General features: G+C 49.4%; 1 protein-coding gene across 4 annotated transcripts; it reads left to right on the top strand.

Moving 5' to 3' along the window:
* Positions 1-5: 5 nt before the first annotated feature.
* STK11IP (serine/threonine kinase 11 interacting protein) lies at positions 6-20605 on the top strand. 4 transcript variants are annotated; one of them, XM_080399140.1, is made up of 24 exons: positions 6-328; positions 490-636; positions 2719-2793; positions 3104-3199; positions 4152-4259; positions 4466-4537; positions 5504-5633; positions 5818-5921; positions 6599-6688; positions 7936-7977; positions 8484-8651; positions 8978-9059; positions 9171-9539; positions 9719-9909; positions 10867-10977; positions 11780-11975; positions 14115-14609; positions 15889-16004; positions 16195-16292; positions 16481-16659; positions 16914-16998; positions 17483-17565; positions 19079-19305; positions 19625-20605. In XM_080399140.1, exons 1-24 carry the CDS (start codon positions 110-112, stop codon positions 19763-19765), a joined length of 3624 nt encoding a protein of 1207 aa, XP_080255266.1. In that variant the 5' UTR covers positions 6-109; the 3' UTR covers positions 19766-20605. The 4 variants fall into 4 exon arrangements, with proteins under 4 accessions (XP_080255266.1, XP_080255268.1, XP_080255267.1 ...); XM_080399141.1 differs by having other exon boundaries at positions 174-328; positions 434-636; XM_080399143.1 differs by lacking the exons at positions 6-328; positions 490-636; positions 2719-2793; positions 3104-3199; positions 4152-4259 and adding an exon at positions 4994-5174.
* The last annotated feature ends 92 nt before the right edge of the window (positions 20606-20697 follow it).

A 20697-nucleotide genomic window follows, 5' to 3' on the forward strand; every position in this document is an offset into this window, starting at 1 on the left:
GGGGCGGCGGCGCGGGGCGCTCCCCCGGCGGCGCGGGGCGGCGGCAGTGGGGCGGGGGCCGGGGGGCGCGGGCCCCGCCGGGCGGGAGGGGGACGCTGGGGCGGGCTCCATGGCAACCGGATGTGAGCGGCGGCGCTCTAGCCGCGGCGGTCGCCTCGCTGGTGCGGCGGAAGGGCGCGTCTCTGTGGTAACGCGGAAGTGCCAGGGGCCGGCGGCGGCGCGGGAGGAGCTGGGCCGGGCCGGGCCGCGGTCACCTCGGCCTCCCCCCTGCAGATGGCGGCGGCGGAGACGTTGGTGCGCGGCCTGGCGCGGCTGCTGCAAGACGCGGGTGAGTGGCGGGCCCGGCTGGGCTGAGCCGGGCCGGGCCGGAGCGAAGGCTCCGGTGCGGGGCAGCAGCGCTCACGGCCCGGCGCGTCCTTCCCCATCGCTGCAGGGGACCTCGTCCTGGACGGCTCCAGCACGCTGACGCTGCTCACCCCCACCCTGCAGCACCTCACGCAGGTCTTCGAGCAGCACCTGGGTTCCCGCAATCAGAACCGGGGCTTCGTGGCCCTGCCCTCGCACCCCGCCGAGACCGCCTCCATCCTCCAGGCGCAGTTCCTCTTCGACGTCTTGCAGAAGACTCACTCCCTGAAGGTCCGTACCCACCGTGGCCGGGGATGTGAGGAGCCAGGGGTACTGCAAGGCCGGCCAGTGGAGGTGGCAGGCACAGCTGCTGGCTCCAGGATGGCCTCCTTTGGTGCCTGTTGAACCCGTCTTATGCGCGTGCTGCATGGGTCGGATAGCTCTCGCAGGGCTGTTGCATGGAGTCATAGTTCAGCTGATAGTGTGTAGCTACTTTGTTTAGGACCAGCCGTGCAACTCAGCAGAAAGTTTTTCAGAGTTAAAAACAGGCAGCAGGAGTTAATTATGTTCTGACCTGGGTAAGGTGTTAACACTGTTGGGAAAATGATTATTTCCTGAAATGCTTGCGCAATTCAGGTAGTATCTGGCAGCTGAGCACAGCTGAGTGCTCCTTGAGTGAGGACTGATCCACATGAGGGAGCAGAGCTGGGGTATGTACACGCACTACTCTGAGACTTTCTGCTTCTTATTTCTGAGTTTTATGTGCTCCTGCCTGGGAAGTGGTTCTGGTCGATCCATTTCACAGCATGGTTTATTGCTAGTAACGTGTCCTCGTTCATTTTAAGAAGGCTGTAATAAAGGTAAAAGTACAGAGCTAGGGATTCTTCAGAGGGCTTTTTTGAAAGGTGGCATGTGTTATGAGACTGCACACGATTATACATGGTACTGGGGCACTGTTGGGAGTGTAGCAGAGGTGAAATGGGCCTGAAAGGGGAAGGGGAATTAGCAACTGTTCTTAGGTTCCACAGTGCTGCTCCGGGAGTGTTGTGGCTGAGCACTATGGCCTGCAACATCTCTAAAAGTGTTTTCTGTATGAGATGGATTGGACAAAGTATCTGAATGTTGTTGGGAGAGTTTTGTAGCAGCGTGCTAAGGCTGGAGATTGGATCCCAGAGCCCTTGGGAGAAACACGGGTCCCCTGGCAGGAGGGGGGCGGGGGGGGCAGAGAATGCAGACGGATGCTGCAGTCAGAAGGATGTTGTGGTGAGTGCTAGTGTTATGGTCTCTTTCTGTAACAAGCCTGTAAAGAAGGGGAAGCTACCCATTGTGGTGCGGTAACTGATTTGCTTGGAGAAACTAATAATGTTTATCAGGCTGATCAGATTCTTTAGACAATGGAGGGAGAGGAGATGGTCAAGACACACAGCAAGGATGGAATCTGAGGTAACCTTTGCTAAAACTGGTCATCAGAGCTTCCCAGTGCAAGTTTCCTCTACAAATGGTCCTGTTCAACATGCCGCATTAGTGCTGGCAGGCAGTGGGCAGTGATTCATCACTGCCAGCACGGTAACTGTGGGAGCAGTAGTGGTGACAAAGCCCTGGGATGTCTGTTCTGCACCTGATGAGTCACTTCTGCGTGAACGTGGATGTAGCTGGCAGAGATAGTCTCTCCAGTTGTACTCTGCTGTCTGCAGTGCAAACATTAACTACTTCATTACTCACTTTGTCTGAAATATTGTTTGTGCACTGTCTGTAGAAAGCATAAAGAGCTGTATTTAATAAGCTGCCATGTGGTATGTCAACGCAGCCTAACTAACCTGTGGTGAAAGAGCCTGTGCCTGCACTACAAAATACAAAGAGGTTTGCAGGTACCTCAATCTAATGCTAACAGTGTCTTGGAGAGCATTTCTGTTTTCAATTGTATCTGCTTGTGATTTGCCTTATTTGGCCTGTTCTAGTGAAATGCACATGCACACCTCCCACCAGTGTGCTCAGTTGCTTGATTAAGCATAGCTCCAGCAGTTAGATTTGTCTTTAGTTAGTAGATTGGTTAGTGGTGGCTGATGAAGAATCCAGCTGTCGGACCTCCCTGTGGTTCTGGAAGTGGTGAAGGCATGTAGGCAGGGAAGAAGAAAAGGAGCTCCATGGTCTGGTAGACCATGGTCTTTTGCTAGCTAACATGCTTTTCTCTTTGACCTCTACTGACCTATGGGGCCAGGAGACAGTGCTGATACCAGCATCAGGGGAGAGCTTGTTAGTGAACACTCAAGCTGGAGGGGGAGCCTGTTCAAGGTGCTGCAGTCAGTGCATTGGGAGGGGGGTATTGCAGCACAAGTTGAGCTTGACATGAGACTTCTTTTCTGATTTCTCTAGCTTGTTCATGTTCCAAACTGTGTTTTGCAATCTTCTGTGAAGATCTTCCCTTTCAAGTCCCTCCGGCATCTGGAAGTAAGTACAGGAGGCAGAACTGGCTTTGAGCTTTGCTGTTTGGCTTTTCTGGACTTAGTTTTGTGGTTGCGGAATGCCTCTACTCCTAAAAACTGGGTAGGCTTTTGTGGCTTCCCTAGAAGGCTGTGCTGAAGTCCTGCAGCATTTGCTTGGGGTGAAGCTTGGATATGACCAAAGGCTGGAGTGTTAGAGAGGGGGGCTTCAGCAGGGAAATGGGAGATCCCTTGCAGAGATGGGCCTGGGATGGCAGCTGTTCTTGCACTGTGGTATTTTGATGTACGTTGTCCTTACTTTCTCATCACTGCTGCAGTTGAGGTCTGTCCCTCCACACTGCCTCCGGGGACTGCGATTTGTCTACTCTCAGCTGGAATCTCTAACCTGTTGCAAATGTATCAGTACACTGGAGGTAAGTGCCTTTACACAGTTTGTGGGGAAAATTGCAGGAGAAAGGCTGTCTTGATGCTACAGACCTTCACACAGGGAAGATGCAGGAATCGGTGTTAACCATCTTATTGATCCATGTTGTATATAGCTTTTTCTCCCATCTCTGTTCTGGGGTCCTACTCCAGACTCAAACAGTGTTGAGGTATTTCCTGGTTGGATACACATGTGCTGTGTAGTCTCCTCTTTAGCTCCTTGAGAATTTCTGACTGACCAATATTCGTATCAGCTAGACCTGACTGTTCTGTGTGTCTAGCTGTTTCCATGCTCAAAGGCTTGCAGCTGATTGAGGTTTATTTCATTGTACCTCAGCAGGCTCAAATTAGAGCTGATTGTCAGATGGAATGCTGTGCCCCAGTGTCTTATCTGTGCTGGTGCCCAGCAGGTTTCTGAGCCATGAAGGCAAGCTGCAGCTGTGGAGAACTGGGTAGCGTGGGCTATGCTAACCGTGGGGTTCTGGGCTTCTGTCTGTGGCAGAGAAGCAGCTGCTTGCTGGGGAACTGGGGCTGCTGGTAGGAAATGCTTTGACGGCTGCTTTTGTCTGCCAGAGCACAAGTTGTTTGGCCAGAGCGTGCGTATTTTTCTTCTGCTTTGCTGGAGGTCTGAAAAATCTGTTTTTTTAGCATGAATCTTTGCACTCAGTGTTCAGAGCCTGCAAATTGTAACGTGTTAACTGTTGCCATTTGAGTGTAGGAAACAAAAGCATCTTCCCTTCTTTCTAAATATCTAGCCTTGGAATTCCCACCACCTCCAAATGCTTGAATTAGCGACATGAAAGTCATTGCCACTCTAGGCAAGGCAGGGTCTTTAAAGCACAATATGCCAGCCTTGTTCTAGACTAGCTGTTCTCCTGTGTTCATCTGCTGTTCCTGTAATAGCTAGTACTCACCAAGGAATGGGTCCTCACTTCTTCCTAGGAAATCATTTCAGCATGTGGTGGAGATCTGAGCTGTGCTCTCCCATGGTTGGAATTGCAGACTGTGAACTTCAGCTATAACTCGATCACTGCCCTTGATGACTCACTGGTGAGTGGGGCATCCTTCCTGTGTGTCTGAGGGGAAGAAAGGATATGATCACGCCAAGAACTGGGCACTCCTTTAATGACGCTGCTATATCTGGGTGGGAGGGAGTGGGCAGTGTTAATTTTGCTGGCCTCTCCCAGCAGGACAGGGTTTTCATGCTGCAATGGAGACATTTGTAGGATCTGATCCAGTATCTTTTTGTCCTTCAGCAATTACTGAATGCTCTGAGGGTCTTGGATTTGAGTCACAACAAGATCCAGGATTGTGAGAACTATTTAACAGTGAGTATCTTGGGTTGAGCACCAGAGTTTCTTCATGTGGAGAAGACACTGCTCAAGTGCTGTAATCATTGGCTGCTAGGTGAAGTATGACAAAAGAAACTGGAGACATGGCCAGCAGGCATGTGGTTTAGAGCTAGTGCTTGCAGCCTTGAAACTGTTGTCCTGTATGTGCAGCCCCTGTGCCGGAGGCAGAGAAGGTAGTGTTCCTCATCTGCTCTAAGACAAGAAAGTTAGCTGTGTGTATCACTGTGGCAGTCCAGTGTGGCCGAGTGATAAATGCAGTGATACATGCAGTGTACACTATGTACAGTTGCACATGCAGTGTGCACTCCATTGCAGCCAGGACTTCGCTATGGTTTGTGCAGCAGGTGGGAATTATGTAGCCAGGCATGGGGCTGTAGCAACTTGCTGTTTGCTTTGTTCAGACTGCCAGTAGCATTTCCTTCTCTCTCTCAGAAATCTCCTGTCAGTTACTTTAGAAAGGTGATAGTCCATCACAGTGGCACATGCGTCTCTGGGGAATGACAAATCCATGCTCTGCTGGGCTAGATCTGCTTCTTTTAAGAGAAGCAATGAAGCAGCTTTTCATGGAGTTGGTGGGGCTCACAATGTATCATTCACCATCATCTTTGCAAAGGTAAGAAAGGGCTTCTTTTGGTAGTTCAGTTGTTTTGCTGAGGCAGGGGGTCCAGTCCCTTCCTGTGCTCCATAGTAGTTGACAAGGAAGGAGAAAACTGCTCCTAGCAAATTCTGTAAAGCAGTTAGATCATGCTGAGCGCCCCTAGACAAACCACTCCAAATGTGAACATTAAAGTCTTGCTGCCGAAATAGTCTTAAGAAATTCATTTGCTGGTTGACCTTGGTGGGATGGAAAAAATGCTAGGGGCTAGTGCCCTGTCTTGAGTTCAGGATCAGGCTTTGTGCTGAAGTCCCAATTGATCCGGTGCTGCTCTTGTCTCTGAACAGACCCTTACGGAACTGGAGTACCTCAATCTGGCTTATAACTTCCTGTCCAAGGTGCCAAACCTTAGCATCTTCAGCCGATCCAAGCTGGTGACTCTGATCCTGCGCAACAATGAGCTTGACAGCATTAATGGTGAGCCCACAAGGCAGGAATGTTTCTGAGTTTGAGGCCTTCCTCTCTTCCTCAAGGAGGAACAGAACTTGAAATCTTGAGCACAGCTATTTTTACTAGGGTTCAATTTTGGGGGAGAGGGATAGGTGGGAGTTTCCTAAGTAATATCTTCTAGCATGCTGATGGCTGCTTGCTTTGATTGCAGGGGTTGAACAGCTAGTGAGTCTGCAGCACCTGGATGTAGCCTATAACCTGCTGCTAGAACATGCCCAGTTGGCACCACTGTCCACTCTGCACTATCTAAAAAAGGTAAGCACAAAGCCTGATGGGTTGGGAGATTAGAGGTATCATGGTCAGGGGGTGCAAGGTGGAGACCGTGATAAGAAGAGAGTTTTGAAAGATCAATTCAACTCCTGAGCATTTAATTTTAATGTGGGAAGCTGACAGGGGAGCCTTGGAGAGACACCTTCATTTCAGCACCTCCATGGAACCAGGACCCTGTATCCTATAGTGTATCCTTCATTTTTGGTGACCCCTGCTCAAGCTAACCTTTTTCCATATTTCATCCCCACCTGCTTGCTTCCCTTTTCTGATTTTAACACTGTCAAGTTCAGCAAAGATCTTCCCTTAATCCTGCTGTGGATTCATGTGTTCAGAGAAGTCTGAAGGAGGCTAACTGCAGTCACTATAGTGCTTGTGAAGGAAGATAGCCTGCAAAGGACTGTTCTCTCAACGCTTCTCAGAGTCTATACTGAAAAAGCTCCTAATGATTTAGGGGCATGAGTAGGAAATACTTTAATTTCCTTCTCTATTTACAGAACAAATTTCAGAAGGCATTGTAAAAGCTTAGTCTTGTCCTGGCTTGATCACCATTCCACTGCAAGGGTGTTTCTGGAGGCAGAGAGAAAGCCTGGAGCCTGCAGACAGGTTAGGTCAGGGTGTAGAATATTGCTTCTAATAACAATTTCTCTACTTCCTCCACCCAGCTGCATTTAGAGGGAAACCCATTATGGTTCCATCAAAACCACCGATCTGCCACCCTTGTACATCTGTCTCCCAGGGCAGCCTCCTCCAATGTGAGTACTGGCCACGTGCCTTTTGCTCCTGCTTTTGAAGGCATAGGCCAGGGGTCTGCAAACTTTTTAAACAGGGGGCCGGCGCACGGATGAAGTGGCAGGCAGTCATCTGCGGCTGCTCGGTTCCCCCCCACAACCCCCGGTGGGGTGGTTCTGTAAATACCGGGGGCCGGATTGAGGACCCTGGGGGGCCGTATCCGGCCTGCGGGCTGTAGTTTGAGGACCCCTGGCATAGGATGTTCTGACATTCAGGGACAATTGAAGGGGAAGAATTCCTTAAACCTGAAAATTTATTCCAATGATGTAACAGTGGTGATTGTTTTGTGCATTGGTGAGTTTTTTTCAGGTAGAGTAGTTTATCCTTAAACTTTTATGTGGTGTGCTTACCAGGGCAGACAGAGTTTGAATACTGATCTCAGGTTTGCAAGACCTTGGATCTTAATACATCTTCACTGTTTACTTTATTAGTTTTGCTCACTGATGGTACCAAAACTTTATTCTGTTCCTGCTAGATAGTGACTATGTGCCTGGACTTTACAAAGAAGGAACTTACCATCTTGGCCACTTTGCCTAATTACATACTGCTTTGGCAGCTGTGGCCACCTTTCTTTCTCCCCATCACTCTGCTCTCAGCTAGCTGTCATCACTGTTTCCCTTGCACTCTAGTGCTTAGGTCAGTTCTTGGTAATATGATTTTAAATAAAGAAGCCAGTGAAGACAGTGTTCTGACAACTTAGTGAAGTAAACTTGCTTGCTAAGGGTCAGAGGTGTTCCAAAGCTGGTCTGGCCTTCATATTAGTTGCAAATGGCTGGGTTGATTGTTTTCAAACTGCGTCTTGGACCGAGCTTTCACTGAGCTCAAGTTACTGGAAGCTAGGTGGACTAGGGTTGGAAACAGAGTGCAAGCTTTGAGGTGAAAGTGAGTACCACTCAAAACAATTCATGAGTTGTTGCAGAATAATCTATTGTGTCTCTTCCGTGAACTGTCTTGGATAGGTTTCTGGGAGTTGTAAAGTTTGTAAACAGGAAAACCACAACAGTCCTTTCTGGCCTTATACACTATTAGGTCAGGTAGCTACAACTAAAGGAGTGATGGATAGACAGGAACAGGGTTCTTTCTGGTAGTCTTTGCAGTTTTGTGCCGGGGATCCCAATCCTAGGGTGGCCTGAAAGGCAATAGGAGTCAGCAGATGTTGTCCTGAGTATGTGCCAAATAGAGTCTGACTGGAAATGGTCTCTAATTACAGTTCCTCTTGGATGGGGAGCCACTCTCTTCCTCAGACCTAATGGTAAGTACAAGTGCTGTAAACTGATCTTACTGGCTTTGGGAATGGAAACTGGCAGGTTTTTGCATTGTCATGTGTCCCATTAAGTCTGTATGGGCTGCCTTGACTCTTTGACGCAGTTCATTTTGGCTCAGTCCATGCTGATTCCTAATAATTGTTGGGACCGGCCAGTGTTACTTATTCTGTCCCATGCAGCCTTGCAGAACTTGGAGCCTTGCCTGTTTCCTCTTTCAGTACTGTCTGGTACTTGACACTTGAATTACATGTCAACAAAACAAACAGTTATCAGTTTCCCATCTGCTATTTTTAAGAAAGGCAGAGATTGATTTAAATTGGAGTGGTTGTGATAAACAATCCAGTCCAACCAGTCAAGATCTGTTGTCACCACTTTGACTAAGTTGGTGAAAGTTTGGGGTAAGGGACAGGGAAGTTGTCAGCCTGAGCTGTGGCTTGGTTACCTTGTCTCCCCTTTGCACTCAGAAGGCAGCATTCTCTTCTTTTGGCTTTAGTACCTTCCAAGGCTTGTGCAAAGTGTGTCGCAGTCCATCCACACTTCTACCTCAGAGAAGACCACACTGGATCGAAGTGCTCTGGACAGCTCTTGTGCCGCAGACTTCAGTGACAGTCAGTCTCCAGCAGAGAATGTGGCTGTCAGGCTCCCTCGGAAGAAAAGCAAGGTATGGGACTGAGATAGCTTCCTAACCATGTAGCCAGTATGCTGGGTGAAGGGGCTGCCTCGACATGAAAGCCTCATGCAGTGGGCTGTGGTTTCGTACTGACTGTGTGGTAGTGAGCCTCTATGCTCCTGTGTATTAGGAAGGGGCTGGGCTTAACAATCAGCCTTGATATGCTGTGACAAATGTTTTGTGGTGTGCTCCTGCAACTGTAACAGCTTGGCACTGTTTTAAGCTTCATACTTCAGACACTTCAGCTTGGCAGAGCCCCTAATCAGATGCTTTTTTGGTAGTTCTGGTGCCTCCCAACTGTTCTTACTCTGTTGCAGGGAAAAGTCAAAGTCCGCAGAGCGAGCATTTCGGAGCCCAGTGACACAGAACATGAGTCCCAGGCTTTACCTCTCTCTGCCGGTGAGGCTTGTCTTCTTCCTCAGTAACACAGCAGCTGAACTGCCTGCACTCAGAGGAGGAGCGCTTTGGCGTGGTGGCTATTCTCATGCTTCCCAAGTTTTGTCTCTGCAGGCCTGGTCCTACAGCATCAGAAGGAGATGAAGCGCTTGGACAGCTTCAGAGATCGCTTTGGTGTTGACTGGCTGCAGTACAAGAGACAACTGGAGGAGCAAGACCACCAAGTACCTGTCATCTGCCGTAGCCGTTCTGCGAATGACATCGCAGGCAGACCTGCTGCAATGGACTTGCAGAGTGAGAGCTCTGACGCAGAGCAAGGAAAACCCCAGGTATCCCAGAAAGAATCCTCTGCTCCTTTGGATGATGCTGAGAAGGAGGAAGAGCCTGAAGTACAGGTTGATGAGCCTGTGGAAGGAGAACAGAGAGTAGAAGAGGAGGCAGATGAGCTAATGTTGGGGGAGGAAGAAGAGGAGAAGCCAGAAGGTAAACGGGTCCTTTCACTGCTGTTTTTGAGGGTTTGGGTGATGATAAAATAGATGGATCGAATGTGATATCCCTGAATTTTTACGTGGTGCCTAGTATTGTGGAAATTCTAAGGATGGACCAAGCAGGCCTGAAGGCATCCTGTGTGTGTTGACCCTGTACTGTGTCTTGTTCGGCAGTGGACCTTTGCCAGCCAGTGTTGGTGAGCCAAATAGAAGGTGAAGGGGACCCAGAGCCAGACTGGATCTTCCTACGAGTCACAGCTAAGCATGTGATTGAGGTGGAACTGAAGGCTGGCAGAGTCCTTCACAAGCTGGAACTGAAATGTCTGCAGAAGATTGAGACCTCTGAGATGAACTGGAAGAGAATGGTGAGTTATGCCTCTGTATGAGCCTTTGGCATCTTATTCCCTATGTGGGCCAGGATTCTGGATTTGGGCTTCTGTCAGAGTACCCTGCAGGTCTTCTCCTGGCTCCAGCAAAGCCTGATAGACTGAGCACCTCTTCCACCCAATGCATGTGTATCTAACAGCATCTGTGCTGCTTAGACACTAATGTGATAATTCAGCAGAAGCCAGCACCAATTCTGTTCCAGAGCTGGCATTAAGAAGACAATGGCTGAACTTGTTCCAGTGTGCAGGAATGAGAGACTTCTCAAGAGGAGCCTAAATGAAATGGAGACCTCCTTCCCATCTGTTCCTCACTGGGATATTGCCCTTGCCTTGGAGGACTGTTTGTGGCTTGCACTTTTTCTTAGACAATACAGCACTAAGCCTAGTGTGATGTTTAGAAAGCTACTGGTAGCTCAGTGGGTGGTTTTCTGTCTGCTCTAGGTGCACACTTTAGTCCTACCAGCCCTATTTAGCTTTTGTGGTTCTTCAGAAAGGGAATGTGGAAATCTTTTTTTGCTTGTGGTAGGATTTTAACATTCACTGTGTGCATGGACATGTTCACAGGCTTCTGTAATACTGTTTTGCCCAAAAGCTTAAATTAATTTTTTTCTTCCTGCCCTTGTACCTCTTGAAAGTCTGTGGCTTGACATTCTTCTGAAATACCTTTGTGAAAATGTGTTCTGTTTGAAATGCTTTGTTCTGGGCCCTGAAACTTACTGTTTTCCTCAGCACTCATGAGCTTTACTTTTATTTATTTATCAATTTTATGTCCATTTTACCAGGCTCCCAAATGCCATCAGCTACTCATGAGGGCTACTTGTGGCTTACTAAATTAAGTGCTTGTATGGCCACATTTCAGCCAGTTGCAAGCATACGTAGCCTGTATACAGGATGCTGCACCCTCTTTCTAGAACTGGTGTTTTCTGTCTCATGCAGGACCTGGAGCGAGTTTTCCCTGTCCTGACATTGCACTTCAGCTACATTCGCAAGGACCGTCAGAAGCGCAAGTATGTGGTGCTCGACAACTGCCCGGAGCAGTGTCTGCAGGTAGGGGAGGCTAGAAGGGAAGGCCTGGGGAGGAGGGAGCAGTATCACTGGAAGACACTGAGTAATTCCAGCCAGCACAGGGTCAGTGTTCTCAGAGCATATGCACATCTGCTGCCCTGTAGCAGGCAGCACTTTGCTTGTAAGCCTAGGATTTCTGCTGCTGCACAAATGACCTGTGCAGGGCCCTGCGAGCATGGCCGTGGGCAGTGGAGCTCCTGGAGCATAAAGGGTGCTCTCAAGGAGAAAACCTTGCAGTTTTCTCCCTCTTGGGGAAGTAAGTTGGTAGTCAAGTTAGTGATCCTTACTTGTTGTACGTGTGCAACATAATGTTTCCTGGGTGCTGACTGATACGCTAGCCTGTACTTAGTCTTCTGGACAATGAGAGTGTCAGTGCTGCAGCAGCTCTGGTCTGCACAGCTGCTGTAGGGACTCTGGTTTCAAATCCAAGTATTTTTCTTGAGGTACTGTTGTTTAAGTACATTTAAACAAGTTGTTACAGAGAAGGCACAAATAGATGGAACCTTTGAGACCTGAGTTCTATGGAGGGCCTGTCAATATGTAGGTACAAGGCACAGACCTGCAAAAACATGTTCTTTTGGTCTTCTGCAGTGAAGCTCCGTGCCCCTGGGGAGTCCTGCACAGACCGGCTGTTGTACTGTTAGCTGGGAAACAGCCCTGCACCCCTTGCACTCTGAAACGCTGTAATGAGGCATGTGAGGAGACTTGCTGGTGTCAGAGGCTTACTTTTATTAGGATAGTTATAGTTGCCTGCTAGCACCCTTTCCCTGTGTTCTACTTTTAGTGTGTCCTTGAAGTGTTGTCCCCAGCTGTTGAGGAGAATCGGCGAAACCAGGACCAGGAGAAGGGATCCACAAAGCTCCAGTGCCTGAAATGCAAGCAGGAGTTTTCATGGTCCCTGACTCTCTGGCATCAAGGTCCTTATCCTTCAGAGGCTGGAGACACCACAATCCTGGAGACCCTAGTTCCCTCAAATCAAGGTAGGATGTAGTGTCCAGGAAAATGATGCTTGCTAATGCCCAGGCAGACTGCCAGAATGGCAGCTGTGATGCAGAGCATGGAATGTACAGGAAAGGATAATGTCTTGGCTGTACTGGAATTAAAACCGATTGTGGGGATATACTCTCACTTGGGCCACTTGGACTGGAAGGACCCTGCCTTGTTCACTAGCAGGAATAAGCCACTGTTTTAAGGTTAAGCAAACCACCCCTGTTGTGGGTGGCCTGGAGTCTGGGAGAACATAGGGGTGCTGGAAACTGCAGGTGGTCCACAGAAATCTGAAGTCTGCAAAGGCCTTAAAGGTCATATAGTCTCTCATCCTGTTGAAACCACGGTCAGTTCTGCCACAGAGACTAATTTGTTCTAAAGGGCTTTTGCTAACAGAAGCTTCTGGATGATCTGGTTCAGTATTTCAGGTAAATCTTTGGCTATTAGACATCAGAAAAACAACCAGAACCCTAACCTCAGTCTCCCTGGCTGTGATCTTGCTTCCCTTATGAGAAATTATTTATTCCTTTCTTTGTACTTGAGGGCCATTGTTCTCCCCCACAATTATTCCTGTCTTCTGTCCTTGTCTCCTTGTCCTGATTTCAGCTGGGATAGAGTTAATTTTCTTCTCAGTAGCTGGTACAATGCTGTGTTTTGGGTTTGGTGTAAGAATAATGGTGATAACACACTGATGTTTTAGTTGTTGCTAAGTACTGCTTACTCTAAATCAAGGACTTTTCAAGTTTCCCGTGCTCTGCCAGTGAGCGGGTGCACAAGGAGCTGGGAGGGAGCAGAGCGGGGACAGCTGACCCGAACCAGCCAAAGGGATATTCCATTCCATAGAATGTCGTGCACAGTAGATAAACCAGGGGGAACCAGGGGGAGTTGGTCGGGAGCTGCAGATCACTGCTCGGGGAGTGGCTGGGCATCAGTCAGCAGCTGGTGAGCAATTGTGTTGTGCATCACTTGGTGTTTTGGGAGTTTTTTCCTCTTTTCCCTTAGATTTTATTCCTCTCTCCCCCTCCTCTCTTCATTTCAATTATTGTTCTTATTATTTTTACTTCAGTTATTAAACGGTTCTTAATCTCAACCCATGGGTTTTACCTTTTTCTGATTCTCCTCCCATCCTGGAGGGTGGGGTGCAGAGTGAGCAAGGGCTGTGTGGTACTTAGTTACTGGCTGAGGTTGAACCACGACAGTCCTCTACAATGAATAAGCTCAACTCCCTAGATAATTTGCTTGTCAGTCTTATCTCATACAATGCAGTTATTCTTGCTGGTCTCCTTTGTACTCTTTCCCATTTGTCCACATTTTTCTTTGGGTGTCTGAAACTAGATGTGGTATTTTGGCTGAGACACGGCTAGTACTGAATAGGCACCTTCTGACTGCTGAGTTTTTCAAAGCTCAGTTTGTGTTTGAAGTGGGGAGTGTCAGCCCTAGCTCAGACAATACTGCTTGTTAGATGAAGTGTCCTGGGATTGAAGTACCTCACTGAGGGAAAAGGTGCTGTCCGGGCTGCAGCACTGTCCTTCACGCTGGGACACTTTCCCCCCTACCAGGGTAGTGGAAGTCCCAAGATACATCTGGGAGTCTGCTGTGGTGTGGGTGAAGGGAGCCTCAGGAGCTGGGGTCAGGAGGGTTGAGGACATCTGGAGAAGGGACATGGCGTGCTTGTGGTTTGGCTGCCTGGAGAATAAACCAAGCTGGGGATAGAGGTGGCTAAGGAAGGCTGGATTGACTGGTCGTGAGCTTGGGCTTCACAGGCTACATGAGCAGTTGTGGGCATGAAGTGGATGAAAGTCAGGAGCCGAAACCCTGATTGTGGTTTCATTTGTAGCTACACCAGTCACTGTAAGTCTGAGCAGAGCTGTTTCAGGTGGATGTTGGCACTGATGCAGAATTTCTCATTGATTTGTGCGAGGAGGTATGTAGGATATGATTCCAAACAGAGTTGCCCAACAAGCTGCTCAAGTTGGACTGTAACTATTGTCTGCTTTGAAAGGGCTGGTTTGTGGTTTGCACAGTTAAAAACAAAACAAAAAAAAAAAACCCAGAAAAAAAGCAAAAAAGCAAAATCTTGTTGGGGGAGAGCTGTTCTGGTTTTTCTTTATCCTTGATGCAATCTTCTGCAGATGCTGCAGCAGTGGATGAGACCATAGCCTGTCCCAGTTGTTCCAGTGACCATGTGGTCATCCTGCCTTCAGAGGTATGCTCCAGCACACCTTTTCCCCCTGGCCTCGATAGCACAAGTGAGGACCTGTCAGACTCTGTCCTGGAGGGAGGCAGCCAGCAGGAGGGCCCAGAGGAAGCACCTGCTCTGGCCAGCGAGAGTGGGAAGTTCTACATCGGCGGGGAGGACAGCTCGGAGATGGATACTAGCAACAGCACCAGGATCCTGGAGCTGAGTGGCGAGCACAACAGCGCTCTCCGTTCCAGCTCCCGCAGTTCAGATGGGGGCTGCAGGAAGAAGGAGCTGGGCATGAAGAGCCAGCATTTGTCCCTCAGCCACACAGACACCAACGGGGGCAGCTTGATGGGGAGCTACCATTACAGTGTTTCTCGTGGGCCCACTCCTTCCCAGCTCTCTTTGAACTCTGAGTCTGAGGAAATGTGGAATCTCAGTCCCTGTGAGTATGCAGGGGCTGTGCAGGGTTTAGGGGTGTGCACATCTTGGTGTTGGGTTTTATCACTGGTGCTTGCAGGGTGCCCTGCCTCCGGTTTAATGGGGAAGGGAGGGGGGGATCCTCAAGCACGAGCAGCAGTAACCATGGTTCTTGTGAGCAGGGTGTTTCTTTCCCCTCTCTCTTCAGTTCTCATGCCTGAAGGTAGGAAAAGCTGAGCAGCTCTTCATCCTTAGTATTGCTCAGACTATGAGTAATAGGGTCTTGTTCCCTGAGCTGCACTGCTCAGTTACAGACACACTGGGTTCCTGTGGCACCAGTGAGCTGCCAGCTGGAGCACTACCTTTGGAGAATACTATGCACAATTTCTCTGTATTTGTTCTCTGTCTTAAGTGCAGTGTGAGGCTGGTGTGTTTGTAGAAGGCTGTGATTAGTGGCTCTACAGTTACTTGTGCTTTCCTCAGTGGTCTTTGTGAGTTTCAGTGGCAAAGCCTGTCCAAAAGAAGAGAATGTGTGCTGTCTGTGTGAGGGCTATCATGCAAGATACCAGTTACTAGAAGGTCCACAAATGCTTTTTGTGAAGGGCCCTGGATTTCTGACGTAGCAGGCTGCCTTTGCTTGGGCATCAGCTTGTGATTTACAAAATAACTGAAGTTGGAAAGGAGCTCTGGAGGTTATCTGGTTCAGCCAGTGACTCTGCTGCAACTGCAGTCTACACCTGATTTGCAACCCCATCAGCTTCTTGTTCTATAGAGATCTCCCCCAGCATTTCAAGACTACTAGTATACAAGCAGGCAGTATCACGGCTATTTTTTGGTCCTATGATTGCATGACAAAGTTAATTATGTTCTTAAGCAGTTTTATTGGTGTCTTCCTCAGTCCCCCTTGACCTTAGTCAAAGTCAGAGTTTAGAAAGTTGACCTGAGCTGACACCAGCTGAAATGAGAAATGTCTTTCTGGCTTTGTGATAAAGAATTGCCCTCCTGCCAAATCCGGCAGCAAAGCAGTGTCCTCCTGTAACTAAACAGCTGAGCCTAGGTTGAAGATGGGTTAGAACAAAGCTTTGTGTATCTGAAGAAGCAAGTGTTGGAGTCTCCTTGTGTCTCCACATGGAGACCTGTGGCCTGGAACACCCTGGCTTTGGCCCTTTGTCTTGAGGAGAGACTTGATGGAAGCAGGTGTGCAGAGGGGGTGACACCGCTGCTGCTGCCCTGGTGCCAGTTTGCATGCTTGGGCAGCACCTGGTCAGCAGACAGAGTGCCAGCCTACCCTTTGCTCTCTTCAGCTGTAAACATCATCCTGAACACAAGGGACTTCCGTTCTGTGGATCATCGGCTGAAATTGTATCTGGATATGGAGGTTTTTGAGGAGAACACTGAAGAGTTCCAGTGTTTCCTCAAGGTGAGCTCCTGTAGCACCACTCCTACAGCTCCTTGGCTGTCCTTCTTGCCACCCTGCAAGTTCTGCATTGGGGTGGCATTCCAGAGACTGTGGGGTGTGAAGGGAGCCGAAGTGTGTATGAGTTAGTCCTTTCCATGGGTGGGCTGGCAAGGGGCAGGCCAGGCCATGACCCACGCTCTCTGTGCTTTAGGTGGTCATGGTGAAGTTTGGCCGACAAGGAGAGTTCCTCTCAATCCTGGTTGCTTCTGATCTCAAGATTTATGTGCTGGAAGTCACTGGGGCTATCAGGTGAGGAGAATGGTGGCAAGTGAGACCCTGCAACAAGGCTGCGCATGCTGGGTAAAGCCAGCCTGTGCTAGCTTTAGCCTGGAGGTGCGGTGACGTGCAAAGGTTCTCCTGGCAAATCCCCCTGCTGCAATCTGATGTGGGAGAGCTGGGGCAGCCTGCTGCAGCTGAGGGCTGTGCTCTGTGATTAGGGGACAACCTGCAGACTGGCTGAAGAAGAATGACTCTCACTACCTGTCTGATATTTCCCATCTGGAAGTGGGACTCTGCCACCAGAGCTTGCGAATGGAGTTTGAGAACCCAAAAGCCTCCTACAGTCTGCTGATCCGGAACCAAAGCTGCTGTGACCAGTTCCTGCAGACCCTGACATGTAAGAGTAGAGCTGTAGTGGGGGTGGGCGGAGAAGAGGATTTGAAAGATTTGCTCTTGGAGAGCTACCAGGAGAGCTGTAGTTGGATGTACGTTGGAAATTCACTTCTTGCCAGCTCAGAAAATACCTGAGGGACAACCTCACTGGCATCATAATTTCCAGTGCCTCTCTGTAGACTAGAGAACCATCCTGAGGTGTTACGGTACTGCCCTTGGGCTTGCAGTAAAAGATGGCTATCTTTTCCCCCTCTTTAGATCTCATGCAAGAGCTGCCAGCTAAGCACAGGAGTAAGGTGAAGGAAATCCCCACTGTGGAAATGAATCCACAACATTGGTTATGGTAAGAACATCCCCTGAGAGAGAGGTTGGGGTTTCGGGTTGAAGGGGATCTCTGCTTGTCCAGCAGTGCCTGGGAAGCATGGTGCTCGAACAGGGCAGCGCAGGAGGAGGTGCTGCTGGAGTGGCAGCCAGGCCTACCTTACAGGTTTAAGGAGCTGGCTCGGGTGCCTGCTGCACAGGGGATGAGCAGACAGAGGGGTGTCCTGGACTGAACCAGGTGGGGCAACTCCGGCTCTCCTGGAGGAGCAGAACATAGTTGGATGGAGGAAGAGGAAGAGGCACAGGGCAGCCTCCTCCCTTGCAGGAAGAATTTGGTTCCTAGCTGACAAGGTGTTAAGCATAGCAACAGGAGAGAGGAGAATTTTGCAACATCTGGAAGAGATGGGTCCCTTCCCCAAGAGGACAGTGAACAGTAGCTAATTCATGCCAAACCTAGACTGGAAACGAGTGTTTCCTTGATTGTCCTGCTGTTGTCTCTCCTCCAGGCCTCTGCTGGACTCCAAGACCACAGATTCTGCAGCTACAGATGACGCTTGTTTCTTCTACCTGCTGGCCTACCTGATCCAAGGTACAGGAGATCTCAGTGGCCAGGTGTCCCATGCCTTGTGCTGTCTGGTTACATGCTTGTGTTTTTAGTGTACAGTCTGTAAGAAAAGAGCTGGACCATTAGTACAGCAGCAAGATAGGGCAGGGGCATGGGTGAGACTTTTTTTTTTTTTTTTTTTTTTTTTGGTGTTGAGATGTGTAGGATAGTTGCATGCTTCTTCCTGTATATCAAGAGTCTCCCAGCCTTTTTCTGCACTGAAGTCCAGGTTCTAGGGAACAGTTGATCTTGCACACCAGGTTTGGTGACAACTCGGAGTGGTTTCTCAGAAGCTGGAGATTATCTAAGAGCTGGATCATTGCCCTGAGCTGAGGGGAAAGCTGAGGGGTCATACAGCTGGTTTGTGTGAAAAGCTGAAAGGCTCCTCAGTTTGGGAAAACAGAAGCAGATGTCCGGAATCCGAGACAGTAGGACAGGAGCAGCCTGCTGGAGCCCATCAAGTTCTGTTCCAGGGCTTGCTGAGGGCCAAACGTGCCAAACCTGGGATTTGAGTCTTCAGTGAACAATTCCAGCGTCATCTTAGCTTGGGACACTGAAAAAAGCAACCTAGCTGTTAATCTGACCAATTTGTTACTGCTCTTGCACTCTTGTTCACCGTTGGCTGTTGGGAAGGTATGAGAGAATGAGAATCAGAAGGAATCCGTGTGTTTATTGGTCTCCTCAAGCTGAACAAATAGCCTGTGGGAGGGAGAACTTCAGTGCGTTTTCCTTACTCCACAGTTTTCTCCTTTTTTAGAGTATAGTGCCCAAACTGGACACAGTTCCAGCTTGAGGCCTCATTGCCAAGTAGGCAGGACTAATTAAATGTCCCATTTCTGATATTCCTATTAATTCCCAAGAGTGAAATGTGACAAGAAAAGCAACATGTTGCTGTAGCAGCTTGTGATCCCCTGTGACCTCAGCCAGTGGTTCCCTATTTCTGTGCATCTGACTTATTCCCAAGTTCTAGCGTTTTTTGTTTGCATCCACTGAAATCAGCTGGATGGTGTTTATGCTCCCTACAGTTTATCAAAACTACTTTGTTTCCTGCCATACTTACGACACATCCCAGCTTTGTATTAAACTTTATGTGTGTGCTCTCTGTTCCAGCCATCAGATATCTGCAGCCAGATGGATCTAGGCCAAAAAAGGCGGCCTTTTAGCTGGAGCTGCTGAGTGACTTTTAAACTAAGGGGTAGTAAAGTGTTGTTTAAGAGGTCAAAGGACTCAAGTGTCTTTTCCTGCCTCACATGGGGACATAGGCTGGACAAGGCTCGCCGGGCAGTGGTCTTTCATATGCGTGCTCCTGCAGTGAGCTTTGATCAGCTGGTCTAGCCCAGCCACATTTAGCTACCCTGTTCCCTTTCTTCAGTCGGGAGGCTGCCTAAGGCTGTTCACCCAGTTACTGTTGCTGGAAAGGAGGTGAGGAATGGAAAGCTGGTTCTGTGGTGACTCAAGCTCTCAGCAAAGCCTCTCTTATTCCGTTGTATCCTTTTAGGGGCATCTGCTTTCCCTGTGACCCTGCTGAGCACCCGAAGCATGCTGTTTCTGTTGGAGGAGAATCACCAGTGGCAGGTGCAGCCCCCCTTGGATGAAGACCATGAAGCAGAAACACCTCCTAGGAGCAACATCCAGTTGAAGGAGAAGCAGCCAATCAGCAGTATTAGCAATGTCATAACATATCGCCTCTGTCCCTGTGACATCAAGCTGATGCTTTATGACGAGGTAACCAGGAGGTGGTCATGGGGCACACAGGATGCTGGGGGCTGGATTGTGCTCAGATCCTGTTCCTGCCAAGAGTGTCTTGGGGCCGTCATCTCCCATCCTGACCTAGGGCCCTGCTTCACAGAGGCAAAGGAGCACAGCAAACTGCTGCTGTACAAAAGTCATGCAGGGACACTCATGGCTGGCAGCAGAGAGGGAGGTGGATGTCACTGAGGAATTGGGAGGAGCTGGCAGTGCTGGGGAGTAGCGACTCGGGGCTGATCAGTGCCTTTCAGGCCAGGCCCTGCTCATTTGCCTCCCTCTCTTTCCTCCCTCCCAGGTGCTGAAGCTGGAGAGCACTTGGCACATCCGCACAGAGTGCCCTGAGCTCGTGGTAGAGCTGGTGGAGTGGATCCGCAGGCCCTGGGAGGAGATGTTCTCGATTGAGCTGCGGAGGGCTGTGTACGAGGGACTGGAGTGAACTTGCTGGCTGTAGGCAGGCAGCACTTGGAGTCAGGAGTGCTGCTATGCTGGCAATGGTGCATAAGTGTCTCACAGTCCCATCTCACCTGCCCATCCTGTGGCCTCTGCTTTCTACTCAACTCTTGCCCATGGCCCTTTTTGGTGGGGAGGAGGGGAGCACGCAATATAGCCAGGCTGCACAGACACTTGCACTGGGCTGGCCATGGAAGGAGGAGGTGGAGGGTGTTCACTGTAATACTGCATAAGTTACACAGAGTTTTAATTTGACAGTGTCTGCTAGTCTCCTTCAGGGTCATATGAAGAATCATTGAAGAAGGAGGGGGAGCCAGGCGAGACCATGTTCAGTGGGACGTGCAGTGCTACTAGGCAAACAGCAGGCCAGAGACAGTCGGGTGTTGTGGTCTTTCTGGCGGGTGTATTTGCTGCCTTCCTAGCTGTCTCAAGACAGCTGCCATCATCTGCTGCTGATTTTTTTTTTTCTTTTCCTCCCCCTCCCTCTTGTCCACAGCTTCCCTAAAGCTGCCTGCTTCCAACAGGAGCCTGATTGCACAAGGGGATGAGGTGTATTGTAGTAATAACCCCACAGAGAGCCCTTACCTGCCTGCCTGATGGGGCATGGCTTGGTCTGCTGCTGTAGTCCTTCACTGTCACGGGGGAGGGAGGAGCTGTGAGGCTCTTAGCACAGAAATGTATTGCTCATTGCTTACGGGTCAGGAGCCTTATGGGCACTGGCAGGTAAAAGTGAGGCGTAGGCTTTTCCGAGCAGTCCAAAAGCAAGAGTCTATTTTAACATGACTTTTACTATTTTCTATTGTAATAAAAGCTTATATTTATTAAATTGTCATGTTTTCCTTGTTTCATCCTCTTGCACTGCTGTAATGTCTTTGTAAGGTCTTGCATACTACCTTTGCAGCAGCCTCAAGGATTCCC

Source organism: Falco punctatus (assembly GCF_963210335.1).
Source record: "Falco punctatus genome assembly, chromosome: 8".
Classification (NCBI taxonomy): Eukaryota; Metazoa; Chordata; class Aves; order Falconiformes; family Falconidae; genus Falco; species Falco punctatus.

Bases quoted from the DNA above. Each gene is read 5' to 3' on its own strand.
- STK11IP (XM_080399140.1), top strand. From the start codon at position 110: ATGGCAACCGGATGTGAGCGGCGGCGCTCTAGCCGCGGCGGTCGCCTC. The intron at 14,610-15,888 runs GTGAGTATGCAG...TGCTCTCTTCAG, and splicing joins AATGTGGAATCTCAGTCCCT to CTGTAAACATCATCCTGAAC. The intron at 16,660-16,913 runs GTAAGAGTAGAG...CCCCCTCTTTAG, and splicing joins GTTCCTGCAGACCCTGACAT to ATCTCATGCAAGAGCTGCCA.